This window comes from Clupea harengus, unplaced genomic scaffold (assembly GCF_900700415.2).
Source record: "Clupea harengus unplaced genomic scaffold, Ch_v2.0.2, whole genome shotgun sequence".
Taxonomy (NCBI): domain Eukaryota; kingdom Metazoa; phylum Chordata; class Actinopteri; order Clupeiformes; family Clupeidae; genus Clupea; species Clupea harengus.
This window is the reverse complement of record NW_024879760.1, coordinates 42,643-57,537: the sequence shown is the minus strand read 5'-3', so window position 1 is coordinate 57,537 and position 14,895 is coordinate 42,643. Positions and strand designations below refer to the sequence as shown.

The following is a 14,895-nucleotide window of genomic DNA, read 5'->3' as shown; positions in this document are numbered from 1 at the left end:
TTAATGAGAATGATGGCCTATTGGTGTGAAACAAATGGCCTTAATATATAAGTAATTAATGAAATAGGATAATTTATTAACACATAGGTCTATGTAAAATTGTCCACACAGGTTAGGGTATTCGAGTGATATTTATTTATTACTGGCTATTCATATGTATCTGTGTCATGACACATTTAGCTGTTTGATCATAAGATTAAAAAAAGAGAATGAACCAACAGTGAAGTCACAAACTTGGCATACCATGTTTGATCAACAGTAGATAGTGAGTACACTGCAGAGACCAAATCACAAAGTATAACTTAGACAAAACATTCATATGTACATACTATTAGAAATACAACATTGTTCAACACCTATCTTTGCTTTCATCCCAATTAAAGCAGTATATGTTTATTATTTCAAAAATTGCAGCTTTTAAAAAATCCTCCTCAGGAATTAAATCCCCAAATAAGAACAAACCACGGTTGTATACAAATCAATATAAAGCATAGTGTAATATAAGGACATCACATAACAACACAACACATGTCACAAACACTTAGGGAAAAGAAGAGATTAATATATGTAGATGTCTTTTGTTCCATTCAAATGTGACTTGCTTGTGACTTGCAGAAGCTCAGGATGAGAGTCGCATGTAGCTTAGGTTGCAGGTAGGAGTGCGTGGAGATAGCACAGTGCATTAAAGCATACTGTGGGTTGAATAAACAAAAGGAGTACGGCATAAATGATTGAATCCATCTCCATCTCCACTCAGTCAATAGGAATGAACTGAAATTACTTACCATCATCATGTTCAGAAAAAGTGAATGATCCATTCGACAAGGCTACCATCATGCACATTTGTACAGCAATATAACATATATGTTGAGATAATAGAGCATGGTTATGTTCTTTGGATAAGGATGGACAAAAGGATCGTAATGATATTACAACGAGGCATACATAGTGTTAGTGTAGGTATCAAAAAGCAGTCCCCTTTCAGACTCCCCGCCTTAGATTTTGGATGTACAAGCGTCTCAAAGACACTCTCAGCACCAGAACTTTGGACATGCACTCCCACGTATCCTCTCCTCCTCCCTCTCTGTCTCTCTATCCTTCCCTCATTTTGAATAAATAGAAAAAAACTTCAAGACTCGACTCAGACTTGTTATCAAACACTTAAGACTTGACTCAGGACTCATCACTCAGAGGCTCGACACTTGACTAGGACTCGAGCTCAGGGACTTCAAACTCGACCCAGACTCGAGCTCAAAGACCTGTGCACATCTCTGATCGTTATTGTCTTTGTCTTTGACGCCCGCCTCGCTCAGCGCTCTCTTCTGCATCATGGCGTAGTTGAACGGGGCTCCATTGCTCGTACCGTATTCTAGTTTATTGAGCCGGGCTAGAGTCTTTATGCTCCCGGGGGGGCGGCCAGGGCTGACCTTGTAACCTGCGGCTTTGGTGGTGCCAAGCGGCCTCCCCGGGCTGGTCTTGAAGCCGGCCGCCCTGGTTGTGCCAGGCGGTCGCCCCGTGCTCGTTCGGTAGCCTGCGGACTTGGTGGTGCCCGAGGGCCTCCCCCTCCGTCCAGACTTGCCTAGGCCCTTCTTCTTCTTGGAGCTCTCCGGTGCCTCGGTGCTCCTCATCCTCACCGACTGCGGGTGGAAGTCGTTGGGGTTGTCTTGCATCTGGCATGGCATGGGCTTAAGCATGCTTTGCGGCAGAGGGGGCAGGCCGCCGAGGGGCAGCTGCAGGGCGGACGAGGGCGGCGGGACAGAGGGGTAGAACTGTTTGCTTTGCGAGCTGCACAGTTCGAAGTGGTTGGCAGAGTGCTGGCCCTCCTCAGACAGGCTGCCCAGACCATAGTCATTGTTGTTGTTGGCAACTTGGTGCATCATTTTCTGCGAAAGCACAAGTTAAGTAGAACTGAATGAGGATTACAGCAACATTTCTAATATTTACAACTGCCTAGTAAAATCAGCATGTGAAATAACAGCTCGTTCATTGTGACGGTGTATAAGGGACTTTTCTTGAGCACCTTATGCATGCCAGTATTCTGACATCACTTCCCCCTTCCGACAGAACGCATTAAATTTACATAACACTCCACCAAATGTAACCAGTGAACAAATTGCTTTTAATTTTCCAATTTCCTTACTAGCATGTCATGCCATGGTTTTTAATACCACTGTAGAAATGCACTGGCGAAACGGCATCTGGCTCTATGAAGTTAATGGCTGCTGATGCCGTTGGAATCATGTTCGAACGGCAAACTATGAACAGTTTTTGACCGTTCCCATATTTGTCATTATCCCCAAATCTCTGCATTTGTATTTTGAGGAAGAAGAGCGCTACTTCCAACCGAGCTAAAGATAGAAAGGCGTGTATTGCTTAATGCCAATGCATAATCTCGGTTAGTGGGAATGTTTTGTTTCACCATGATCCACACGGCCAAAAATACATCAACACAGCTTGTCCAAACTAGGAACATATTATTTAACATACAAAACATCCTAATATTACGCATGCAATAGTGCATTTGTTTAAATATAATTGCAAAAAAGACATTATGTTACTTTACCTCAACGGTACGCGGATAGGATCATGGAATGCAACGGGTTAAATATGAAACAAATATATCTTCCATCCTTGAAACCAAAGCATATTCTTATTTACGCCAGCATTACGCCATCCTGATACCTTCAAAAAGCTATCCGTCAACCGATTGCTCTTCGTATGGCTCGTATTGTGGATATTTCTGTCCTGTAGCAGTGAGGTTTAAATCTGAGGGGCAGCCATTTTCGTAAAAAAAAATGTAATATTGTACGATGGGTTCGCGCGCATGCGCCAGCTTCTACAAGGAAATTCGTCTGTTCTTGATTAGGTGCCCAGCGAAAACGTAATAGGCTTCTGTGGACAATAAAAAGCCATGTATCGCCATTCAGACAAAGGCACTACAGATCATTTGATACTCTTGAGGCTAGGTAATAAGCGAACTATTCGAACGCACCTTAGAGTAAATTACGTAGGATGCGTTATCTCCTCAATTATTTAGGAGCTTATATAAATGTAATCTATAGCTTTATATATATTTAATGTTTCCCAAATATGAGGTTACAGCAATGTAGTTATCAGTTGTAAATGCGTGATTTTGTCATCAATGTATGTTGTAATACTACCCGTTTGTTTATATGTTTAAAAAAAAAAAAGAAAGCCCTTACAATGTTGTCATAAAAAGTCCAGAGAAATTCAGCCCTTCTGCTAGTGTGTACTTCTAGCTAAAGATAAAAGGATGAGCCTTTTTCAAATAAACATTTTCTTCCATACCTTTATGGTTATTTGTAAAAGCCTGGGGTTTGTCATTTGTTCATCCTATTTGTGTGCACCTCAAGCTACACATTTTGTAGGTAGACATGAGGCTAAAAAAAGAACTGTGTCTATCAAGAAGCTCTATGAATAATCTGTTAATTTACAGCCCCATTATGAAGCAGCGTGGCAATATACATATAAATCACTTGCAGTCTACCCATTTCCCCCCAACGCTTGCTTAAGTCCAAAACATTTAAAGATCCCTGATGATCCTGGTGAGTTTCTGAATTTTCGTTTTTTTTTTGTTGACATGTTCATGTATTTGTCGCCAATGCTGACAATCATTCCTCCGAACGTCGATGGATTAGACTGACAGATACAAAGAAAAGAAGAGAGGACTGTAAGGCAGTGATTTAACTTTTAAATACAAAAGTTCCAAGGTCCAACACAATTATTTTCTCAATATTAAAAAAATCCAGATATGTTTCCATATCCATCTAGAAGTGAATAATTCTAGCATATAGTTTAGATTAAGATTGACGTATCTCTGGAAACTTGAGATCAATATCAATACAGCAAGTAGACGATGTTTGAAGTTGACTGACATCACCAATCTGTATAGTATCAGTATAACTTAGCGTTAACAAGAAACATCTTTCAGTAATGTTTAGTCAGCAAAATATCAGTCCCATATTCAATACCGCCAACAATCTGGCATTGATGAAGGTTGATGCGGTCATGTAGGCGTGCCTATTAGTCAATGAAAAGCTGGTGCTGCACCTTGGTCTCCATCTTGATAGTCTCTCCTTTCTGCAGGACCCCATCCAGAGCCACCTTCAGCTCAGTGAGATTGGTCTCATTCAGGTGCTGACGGAAACAAAGAGGAAACGCAGTAAATCACAGTAATATCTCAGTCAGTGCATTTCTGTAGAAACAAACATGCCAATGTGGCCAATGGAACAAGAACAGTAAACCCTACAGCCCTACAAAGCCTTTAAGCAAATGTGTTCAAAAGCAATCTAGTACACTTCAAACATATACACTCGGCAGTATGCGTGTATACCTAGGATTGAAGAGCTTCATCAGATCAGATCAGATCATCCATATCATCCCTCTGTTGTGTCAGGTTTATGGAGCCATCTCAAAGCACCCGACTCTGTAGAGAAAACCCCACAAGGACTTTCCTCTTACGTGACAAAGGTGTAAATGCAAGTGTAAAAGCATTGCAAAAAGATGACTTCCTGTTGCTTTGTGTTTATGTGCTTGATTGATAATGCAAAATTTAAGGTCAGATATGCTAATATCTGCTAAACATGCTAATAGAAAACAGCACATCATGACAAACATGTCAAATTATCACTCAACAAAATCTGCAGACATATGCACTTACATTTCACAGCTAGTTGCAATACAAAAGCCTCACATACCAATCCTCCACCTTATGCAGATCATTTATTGCAGAATTGAATTTTGTGTGTCTCTAATTATACATCTGTGTGTGCATATGAACATCCACAGCAGTAAACCCATACCTGAGCTGAGTGTTGACGGAACATGTGACGGTGAGCGTACATCATTTTCCCAAAGGCAGCAATGACATCAGGGTTCAGTGTGAGGAGGCCATTCTCTGCCAGGACACCTGGAGGGAGACACGGCCCTATTGCATATTTAAAACTCAAACACACAAGCATACGCTACATCAACATTAAACCAGTAGCAGTGGGTGCTGTGAGGAGTCCTCCACTAAATCATCCAGGACCATCCATCCTTCCACACATTTGTTCATGAATGTTGAAATAATGGGTGAAGATTTGAACATGCTTTTAAGGCAGGTAGCTCCTTAGTTTGAGATCAGATCTCCATAATGCTTATTTAAAAGGACAAAGCAATCAAGGACGGAGATCCAAGTTTTAGGTCAAAAAGGTTTCATGAACGTTAGCTCACTTATTAGGTTGACAGTGACTGGAGATAGCTTTTTCTTTAGTTCAGGCATCACACATGGGTTTATCACAATGCTTGACAACTTGGGGTGCTTGATACGATTCTACAAATAGATCAACCAGGAATGTTGATATCAGTGACTGGTTGACTGGTCAGTGTATTCATTCTGATCCATGAAGCCAAGTAAATGAGAACTAATAATTTTAAGTGCTGGAAGTGGATACACTCACTGCCTGACGCCCCAGCTCCTGTTCAACTTTATCCAGGCTTTTCTGCTTGCTGGCCGCTAAGAACAAGGCTGTGGCATACCATCCTTCCACTCCATAGACTTGAATGGGGAGGGGGGGCTGCAGCGACCAATCAAAATCCACAGCTCAGAAACAACTCATACCTTAATTTTACAACGTAAATGTAGGCTACTATGCAACAATCTAGGCACATAAACATCCACAAATCAAGTTGGATGGCTACAAGGACTATCTTCGAGCACTGCAAGTTTAAATGTTCTTGCCAAACAGGTCATAATAAACTTCAGCATTTCAATTGTAATCATGATGGCAAAGAAGTGAAATGCAACAAGCACAATGTTGACACTAACTAGATGCAAGGCTTAACGTTACTGCCAGTGCCTGCGATATTGCACGGCCAACACCTCTCTCCGAACTATAATAAAAAATAAATAAAAAACATACACAAGCAACGAAAGTCAGCACTCGTCTTACCTGCACTGCAATTTTAGTTGAATTGATCAAAGGCTTGGCGGACCCACGCGTCTACGGGTAAATAGCTGTGCTAATGTCAACTTCAATTAAGAAGACTTCACTAACTTCTTCCTCTCCTATTTTACACGTGAATAGCTAGTCAACAGGCTAGGTGCATACCGCCACCTACTGTACGAAAAGACAGTTTTTAGAGTTCTGTAGAATTTTTTAAAAGATGATAACTGAAATGTGTCATTCGCTCAGATATTTTGCCAAGACGCTCTGAATAGAGCACAGAGGAATTTACCTGTCTCTTGAACTTGACTGATGTGCGTCTGGGACACATTCACCCATGCAGTTGTCTGATGACCTGATTCAAGGCTTTGCCAAACAACAAATCTGTCTGGGGAACTCTCTGTGGACTTGTGACTTTGTGTCAACAGATCCTTTAACATCTTTTTGGGGCACAAAGGTTTCCATGTTTTTTTTTTACTATTTTTAAGTTTTGATCTCTTCCGAGGGGTGGCTATCTGTTGCACACAAAAAAACTGAGTGCCCCCTAAGGGCTGGTTAATCAGCACAGCAACTGTGAACTGAAATTAAATGAACACAGAAGGAAACATAATTGGGAAATATAACCTAATCTTTCTATGTCTATTTCAGGTCACACTTCTATTTTATTAAAAAGGCTACACATTTCGCAAAGGTGGATAAAATCAGATTACATTCTTGACTATGTTGATATGTTACACTACTAACCTAAATCCAACGCAGAACGTCCAGACCACAACAAAAAGATGAAGTTTGTGTGAGGGGAGTGCCAAGCTAAGCCATCTGGTCAAACTCAGTAAGCTGCTAAGAAGGACCTTCTGAGCCCTTCACCAAGAAGCAAGAACTTTAACAGAGCTACGAAAGGTTTCTGTGAATTGGAAGGAAAAAAGAGGAATATGTCTTGGTGAGTCCTAGATCAAGCACAGATCAGGAACTCAGAGGCTCATGGGCTGGGAACCCCATTACCCCCCATAAATGAAAATGTGTAATCCTGTGTCATTAAGAAATTTAAGAGCAACTCTACCAACCTTTTCTTATTTCAGTGCCCTCGCCACTGAATATTTCTCTTCTATCATATTTATGACAATGTGGTAACATTAGCTTTTTTTTCTTCAGTCCTCATAATTTTCTGCAAAGGAAAAAAAAAACCTTAGTGCAAACACCAGACCTTAATCAATAAAAATCCTAAACATTTTGGAAATGCTCTGTGTATCTGTCTTGGAAGTGAAGTTCATGTAAGTGACAAAACCTTTGGGAATCTGACAACACTACAGAACGTCAATGAAGAGTATGGATTAATAAATGCGATAATGCACATGGGGATGCATTGCGTTATCACAAATGCCGGACAATATTAGATTCCATGTAACCCATCAACCCATGAGGTTGGATCCTGTAATCTGTGGGCAACACCTTGACAAGAAAAATACAAATGTATATTCTCCGGAGTTGCATCAAATACGTGCTTCATTTTGTGCGATAGGTGGCACCAAAGTGGCGTTTCTGGACAGTGATGCAGAACAGATGACGTCAATCTCCCTGATCGCACATTCCACTCGGCTAGCTACTGTACATAGCCGGGTCGGGTTTTGGCGTGCAAGGAAACGAGCCTGGGTTGAGCCCTAGTACGTTTCAGCCAATTCCAAATCAGTATTGTACATTCGTACTCTCGGCTTTTTGAGTAAACACCGTGTTTTCGGCAGATTAAACAAATGACGCTTCATTTTATTAGGACTAATTCGGAGGAATTCATTCTCGCGTAATGATTAGCCTACTAGCAAACGCATGACGTGAGGTAATTTAGACTACTTGTCATTTCAATAATTTACTAAGCTCGTTGTCGTTCGCGTTAACTGCAACCTACAGTTCTACTTCTCATCATGGACGAGAAGACATTCACGAAAGAAGTGGATCAATGGATTGAACAACTGAACGAGTGCAAGCAGCTGTCAGAAAACCAAGTCAAAATATTGTGTGAAAAGGTAAGGATTTAAGCATTTTCTGGTGGTGTGAATACGTGTATTGATGATCGTTATTCTAGTTTAACCCGTTTCTGGCTCCTGTCGTCAACCTTATTTCCAGGGGCTTGTAGGATATCCGAAGATGGCGGTGACCGACTGTTATTATTATTGGCTGTCAGCAACGACATGAATGTAGCCATTGGTTGTTGACTGGGAAGTTCAGCCAGCAACCGCACTTCACTAGCATAACGTTATCCAGTTTTACGAACCCCGAGTCTTTAGATACATTGTTTATAACCTAATAACTTACATTCTTGAAACAATGTAACGTTGCTTGTTGAGTTCAACAGTCAGTTCTGCTGAATGCGCAGCTCGTCCGACTGGTGCTGATGGGCGCATATTTAATAAATTGTCTAGACTATTTTGGTGACGCGACAGTCAGAAAGAGGTCACAGACTTTTCAGGTCTTTATCTAAGATTAGGATGGACCGTATTGTAGACCAGGGAAAATATGAAAACCCGGCAACAAAAATAAGTACACATACAGAGTCAGTGCGACCCTACTGGACTGCAGCAGAATAGCATATTTTGCATCCTTGTGAAATGTATCCCGCCTGTGGGCCTCAACATGCATAGAATCCACAAAACTATTTTGTGGATCAGTATGATTAATTGCTAATATTTAAACTATAACATTTGGCATTTGGGCTATACTGTCATTCTCAGTTCTATTTAATTAATTATTGTTTTCATTTAAATTAAGTAGTATCTCAACGGACCAGTGAAAAGTGCAGAAACTCAGTGTCCCGTGAACACATTGATGTGAGGTGTCCCCCTTAGTGGCACCGTCTCCCTGGGCATCAGCTGTTCCGATGGGGCACTGTTTGTAACAAGTGTGTATTAATGAGCTGACCCCGTAACCTACTAATGCGGCCTCGTCAAATTCTTACTCCGGATATTTTCACCCCCTCCTCCCCTACAGGCTAAGGAGATTTTAACGAAGGAGTCCAACGTGCAGGAGGTGAGATGCCCCGTCACAGTATGTGGCGATGTCCATGGCCAGTTCCACGACCTCATGGAGCTGTTCAAGATCGGAGGGAAGTCCCCCGACACCAACTACCTGTTCATGGGCGACTACGTGGACAGAGGCTACTACTCTGTGGAAACAGTCACGCTCCTGGTGTCTCTCAAGGTGAAACTTGGCTGGCTCACAGTATGCGGTTTACAAGTGATTTTGTTCCCCTTTAATCCTTTGTGGGCCTCCGTAGGGTTCACACATATGCTGTGGCACATTCTGTAGCTCTCTGACCTGGAGGCAGTATTACTGTAAAGTTCTCCACCTAAATTGGGTCAACCTGGGTCTGGTTTTCTTGCATTCTTGCGGGGGTGTAGGTTCTTCACAGTTGGCCCTAACTGAACCTGCACTCTTTCAGCGGTGACATTAGATATGTTTTAGTTAGTCTTTTTTCACCTGCTTCGAATGGGGGGGGGGGGGGGGGGGGGGGGGGGGGGGGCGTGGTGGTATTTGAATAATCCCAGATTAACATTCCTTGTGAGTTAACGAGCTGCCTATTTATGATCATTGTTGCCCGGTATGCATCCTAACCTTTACAGACTCATTTGCCTGCTATGAGTTGAATGAAAAGTATTCTGTTTGATCGCGTTTCAGTACTCTTGGGCTCAATATTTGTGTTAAAAAAAAAAAAAAAAACATGGTTCCAGATGTTTCCAGCGCAGGCTTGGAAATGCGGCTCTGGTCTATTTTTAGGGGCGCAGGCTTCGTAAAACATAACCAAAGCGAACACAGAGACTTCAGTGCAGGCCCAGAACTCTGTGGCATGAAAGGAGGAAGTCAGAGAGATTCTTTCCACACAAGGTCTTTTGCACATGCCAGATCGGCGCTTTGATCAGTGGCACTGTTTTAGTGGTTTTGACTTGTTGCTATAGTGACCAAAAGATCTTAAACAATAGGAGGCATCTGTGGAGAACCACTTCCAAATCTTAAATTCATGTTGTCAATCTTAATCTGAGTGAAATTTATGAAGTTGCATGACCACTCTTTGTCTTTAAGATTTCACTTTAATAATTCTTTATTGTTATTACATTGTTTTTTCAGGTTCGCTACCCTGAGAGAATTACCATCCTTCGGGGGAACCACGAGAGCAGACAGATCACACAGGTGTATGGTTTCTATGACGAGTGCTTGAGAAAGTACGGAAATGCAAATGTTTGGAAATACTTCACAGACCTGTTTGATTACCTGCCTCTCACCGCGTTGGTTGACACACAGGTGAGCTTCAGACTGAACTCGCATCAACCGTTTGAACGCTTTATGAGCCCCACATTCTGTGGTATGAAGCAATGAAAGGGGCACTGTCTTATTCCTATATTTGTACTTTAATTGTTATTCTCTGAAGTGTTATGACTCGTAGAATGTTTATCTCTGTGGTATGTCATATATGTGTAGTGATCCACAGTGAGAAGTGTTCATGAGGGTTCAGTATTTACTTGCTTCTTAGATGTGCCACTAGACCAGGCCTGTATTCTTGTTTAACTATCCTCAGCAGTGTTTTTTACGTGTTGCTTGCACAAATTATGTTTAATTGGACATAAAATCGTGCAGCATTCAAATGTCTTTTGTTAATATAATGCAATATGAAGTTCAATATGCAGTCTGTTGGGGGTGGGGGGATTCAGGTATGCTTGTAGCATTCTTAACGCTGGCTGGGTTGCTTGTTAAATGAAAATCCCGCAATGAATGCAATATGAAGTTCAATATGCAGTTAAATGAAAATCCAGGAATGAATCAAGCCTCCGGGTCAAACCCTAACCACACTGTCTCTCAGTCCTTTCTTTTTCTGTGTTGTTGGTGTAGATCTTCTGCCTCCATGGAGGACTGTCTCCCTCTATTGACACACTGGACCACATCAGAGCCCTTGACCGCATTCAGGAGGTGCCTCATGAGGTAGCGTATGCCCTTAGCCATGGGACAAAAAACACTGTGTGGGTTTTACTCATGTATTGATTGCTTGTCCTCCAACCAGTGGACAGTGTGAAGGTCAGGCTCCTCAGGAAACAATAGTTCATGTTTCTGCTCTGCTAAGGGAATATATAGGGCATTGCAATGTGGACTGAATGATGATGATGATTGAGTTGGCTGCCACCATGCATAGTCAAGAACCCTGCTTCCATCATAGAGACTCCTTAATGTTGTTTGGTTTCTGGTGGAAAATGTTTGGTCTTAACCGGAGAAAGCCCACTAGTGTGTAATGGATGTGTTCATATGACTTTGATGTTTTACCCTCTCGCTCAAAAATAGTGAGCAATAAATAAATCGAGATGGTTTGCATGATAAATAAAATTTCACATTAAGTGGACTGTACACTTTCTCTTTTTCAAACTCAACTAGTTTGGGCCTCTGAGAGTCACCTCCATCTTGACAACCCTGTTTGCTATAGGGTCCCATGTGTGACTTGCTGTGGTCAGACCCCGATGACCGCGGAGGTTGGGGTATTTCACCCCGTGGTGCCGGATACACGTTTGGGCAGGACATTTCAGAGACCTTCAACCATGCCAATTGCCTGACTCTGGTCTCAAGGGCTCACCAGCTGGTGATGGAGGTGAGTGGTTGAGTTGAACCAGTGGGAGGGAGATGAGCCAAAAATAAAGAATCGCTCATATGCACCCGGATTAGTTTTACAGCGTTGTTGTTCTAATAATCTCTTGTCTCTTTCTTTCTCTATCTCTGTCTCTCTCTCTCTCTCTCTCTTTCTCTCTCTCTTTCTCTTTCTTTCTTTCTTTCTTTCTTTCTTTCTTTCCCTCCTCTAGGGCTATAACTGGTGCCATGAACGAAACGTGGTGACTATTTTCAGCGCGCCAAATTATTGTTACCGCTGTGGTAATCAGGCAGCTATCATGGAACTGGATGACACGCTTAAGTATTCCTTGTAAGTCCACCCTCTCCTCCCCTGCATGTTTTGTCCAAACAGTCAGAACAAAACACACTTTTTACAAATTCAGCAGCTCAGTGATTCATTTGAATTGTTATTCTATTCAGTTGTCATTCAATTTCATATTTGAAGTATACAGATAGAGCTGTTTGATGTATTTTTAAATGTTGTTATTTTTGTTTACTCTCTCAGCCTGCAGTTTGATCCTGCTCCTCGGAGAGGGGAGCCTCACGTGACCCGCCGCACCCCTGACTACTTCCTGTAAAGATCCTGAGCACCGAAAAAGTATTCGCCATTGATGCAGTTCACCCTAAATCACATTAGGACAAGGCCAACGACATCAATATTCAATAAATATTTCCATGGACCAAAGTGTGTGCCATGTTCATTAAACATCTGCAAAAAAAGCCACCACGCAAGTCGATCACAAAAGTTAACAATATTGCCCTCTGCATGATCGGATCATCGTATTTTATTCCAAAATCGCTTTCGTTCCGTCAAGACAATGAAACATGGTGGTCCCTGCTGGTTAGGAAGATGTTTTTAATTTTGTGATTTTTACTGTCGGGCGTAAGGTGTTGGGGTGGCCTCTGTGAATTCATATTCAAATACCCTTAGATAAATGCTTCAGTCTGAATACTGTTGGGATGTTGTGCTGAATAGAAACTACTTTGCCATGTAAGTTAGTGGCAGCTCCTCTGCATGGCTTTTTGAAGATTTTTACAATAACAGGGATTTCTGTGAAGGGAGGGGACACTGAGACTGGGTTACATGCTTTTTTCCTTTTTTTCCCGCACTTGTTTCGCACCTGTCGGTTTAATTTTGATGACTGTATGATGTTTTGTAGAGCAGGATTATCATAAATATTATTTTATATTTAACACCGGCTTAAAGTTGCTGCAGCTTTCTTTTTCTCTGTCACGGCTTCTATTCCATTCAGCTGTATAGGTATTCCAAGACGAGGTCTAAATTATTTGTTTATTTCTTTGTAAAAGCCTGTTTGGGAGACTTCAGCACTTAAATAAAGACTGGGGTTACTCCACATGAAATGTTGTGTGTGCGTGTTTCATGTTGAACAGTTTACTGCCAGAACAAAAGTTCCAGAGACACATTGAATTTCACAAGTATAGCCTGGAGGGCTGTGTGATTATATATAGCATAATAATAAGTAAAGGTAGCAGAGACTCATAAACCAGTATTCAAACAAAGTATAGACTACTGCTACTGCTAGACACATGCTTTCCCAGAGCTGATATTAAGGGACATTACATTGAGAAAAATAATTATTTTATCAGTTTTGGTTACCGAATAGAAGCCATCCTTGTAATAGGTGCATGGCCAATGAGGAGATCAACATGGTTCACACAATAGTGCCTGAATCATCCCACTTTAATAACTGTTCGCAGTGCATGGAGGATAATTCATGAGCGTAACTGTGTATTAAAGTGTGAGCGAGTAGGAACCAGCTTTGTCAGATTGATATAAAAGCTTGCTTTTGTGCAATTCAGGTTACATATACATTGAGGATTTCCCGATTTTTTTAAAAACTTAAATATGTACATCTCGTAAAAATGGATGTTGTAAGTAAACCACAGCACACAACTCCAAATCAGAAAAAGTTGGGACGATATGTTAAATCAAAATTAAAACAGTGATTTGTAAATTCTCTTTGACCTGTATTACATTGAAAACAATACAACAGCACATTAGTTGATGTTTTACCTCATGCATTTTAACGTTTTTTTTTCAAAATAAACACTTCAATTTAGTTTCTTGCAACATATTTAAAAAAAAGTTGGGACAATAAAGCATTTATCACTTTGTAATGTTGCCATTCCTTTTCACAACACTTTCAAAATGTGCCACACATCCTCTATTGGGGACAAGTCAGGACTGCAGGCAGGCCAGTCCACCATCCACACCCTTCTTCCTCAGCCATGCCTTTGAAATGCGTGCAGAATGTGGTTTTGCATTGTCTTGTTGAAATATGCATGGGCTTCCCTGGAAAGGATGTCATCTTGAATGCAGCATATGTTGCTCCAAAATCTCTATGTACTTTTTGGCATTAATGGTGCCATCACAGAAATGTAAGTTACCTTTGCCAAGGGCACTGACACAACCCTATACCATGACAGACCCTGGCTTTTGGACTTGTTGCTGGTAACAGTCTGGATGGTCCTTTTCTTCTATGGTCCGGAGCAAACGGCGTCCATTTATTCCAAAAAATACCTGAAATGCTGATTCGTCTGACCACAATACACGTTTCCACTGTGTGACGGTCCATCTCAGATGCCTCCGAGCCCAGAGAAGTCGACGCGCTTCTGGACACGGTTAGCATAAGGCTTCCTATTGGCACAGTAAAGTTTTAACAGGCATTTGTGGATGGAACCACGTATTGTAGTGCTTGACAAAGTTTTGCCAAAGTAATCCTGACCCCATGTGGTTATATCTCATATACATGAATGACGGTTCTTGATGCAGTGTCATCTGAGGGACCGGAGATCACGGTTATTCAGTTTAGGCTTGTTCCTCTGCCCTTTTCTCCAGATTCCTTGAATCTTTTAATTAGTTTATGCACCATAGAGGGTAAAATATCCAAATCCCTTACTATCTTTCTTTGAGAAACATTGTTTTTAAACATTTCAATTATTTGCCTCGGCCCATCTTTGCTCCTAAAGACTAGGCCTTTCCTGGATGCTGCTTTTGTACCAAATCATGATTACAATGACCTGTTGACATCACTAGTTTCAAATCACATCATTATTTAATTATTCTACCTCATTACTACCCCTGAATTGCCCCAGTTCCAACATTTTTTTGGAATGTGTTGCAGGCCTGAATGGCAGGAATGGATGTAGATTTACAACTCAAATGAAGTTTACCAGACAAAACATGAAATATCTTGTGTTGGTACTGTCTGCAATGAAATACAAGTCAAGGTAATTTTATAAATCACTGCTTTCTTTTTTAATTTGCATTTTCCATACTGTCCCACTCCCA

General features: G+C 41.3%; 2 protein-coding genes across 9 annotated transcripts; one reads left to right on the top strand and one right to left on the bottom strand.

Moving 5' to 3' along the window:
• Nucleotides 1-112: 112 nt before the first annotated feature.
• On the bottom strand, nt 113-6,711 carry si:ch1073-44g3.1 (UPF0461 protein C5orf24 homolog). 8 transcript variants are annotated; one of them, XM_042704924.1, is made up of 6 exons: nt 5,955-6,185; nt 5,463-5,579; nt 4,824-4,948; nt 4,355-4,447; nt 4,072-4,158; nt 113-1,883 (listed from the first exon to the last, which is right to left on the bottom strand). In XM_042704924.1, exons 5-6 carry the CDS (start codon nt 4,081-4,083, stop codon nt 1,188-1,190), a joined length of 708 nt encoding a protein of 235 aa, XP_042560858.1. In that variant the 5' UTR covers nt 4,084-4,158; nt 4,355-4,447; nt 4,824-4,948; nt 5,463-5,579; nt 5,955-6,185; the 3' UTR covers nt 113-1,187. The 8 variants fall into 8 exon arrangements, with proteins under 8 accessions (XP_042560858.1, XP_042560857.1, XP_042560859.1 ...); XM_042704923.1 differs by having other exon boundaries at nt 4,355-4,477; nt 4,824-4,930; XM_042704925.1 differs by having other exon boundaries at nt 4,355-4,470; nt 4,824-4,930.
• Nucleotides 6,712-7,512: 801 nt separating this feature from the next.
• Nucleotides 7,513-12,944, top strand: LOC122130257 (serine/threonine-protein phosphatase 2A catalytic subunit beta isoform-like). The gene is made up of 7 exons (XM_042704920.1): nt 7,513-7,966; nt 8,928-9,137; nt 10,062-10,235; nt 10,821-10,910; nt 11,404-11,565; nt 11,774-11,892; nt 12,088-12,944. Exons 1-7 carry the CDS (start codon nt 7,865-7,867, stop codon nt 12,158-12,160), a joined length of 930 nt encoding a protein of 309 aa, XP_042560854.1. The 5' UTR covers nt 7,513-7,864; the 3' UTR covers nt 12,161-12,944.
• The last annotated feature ends 1,951 nt before the right edge of the window (nt 12,945-14,895 follow it).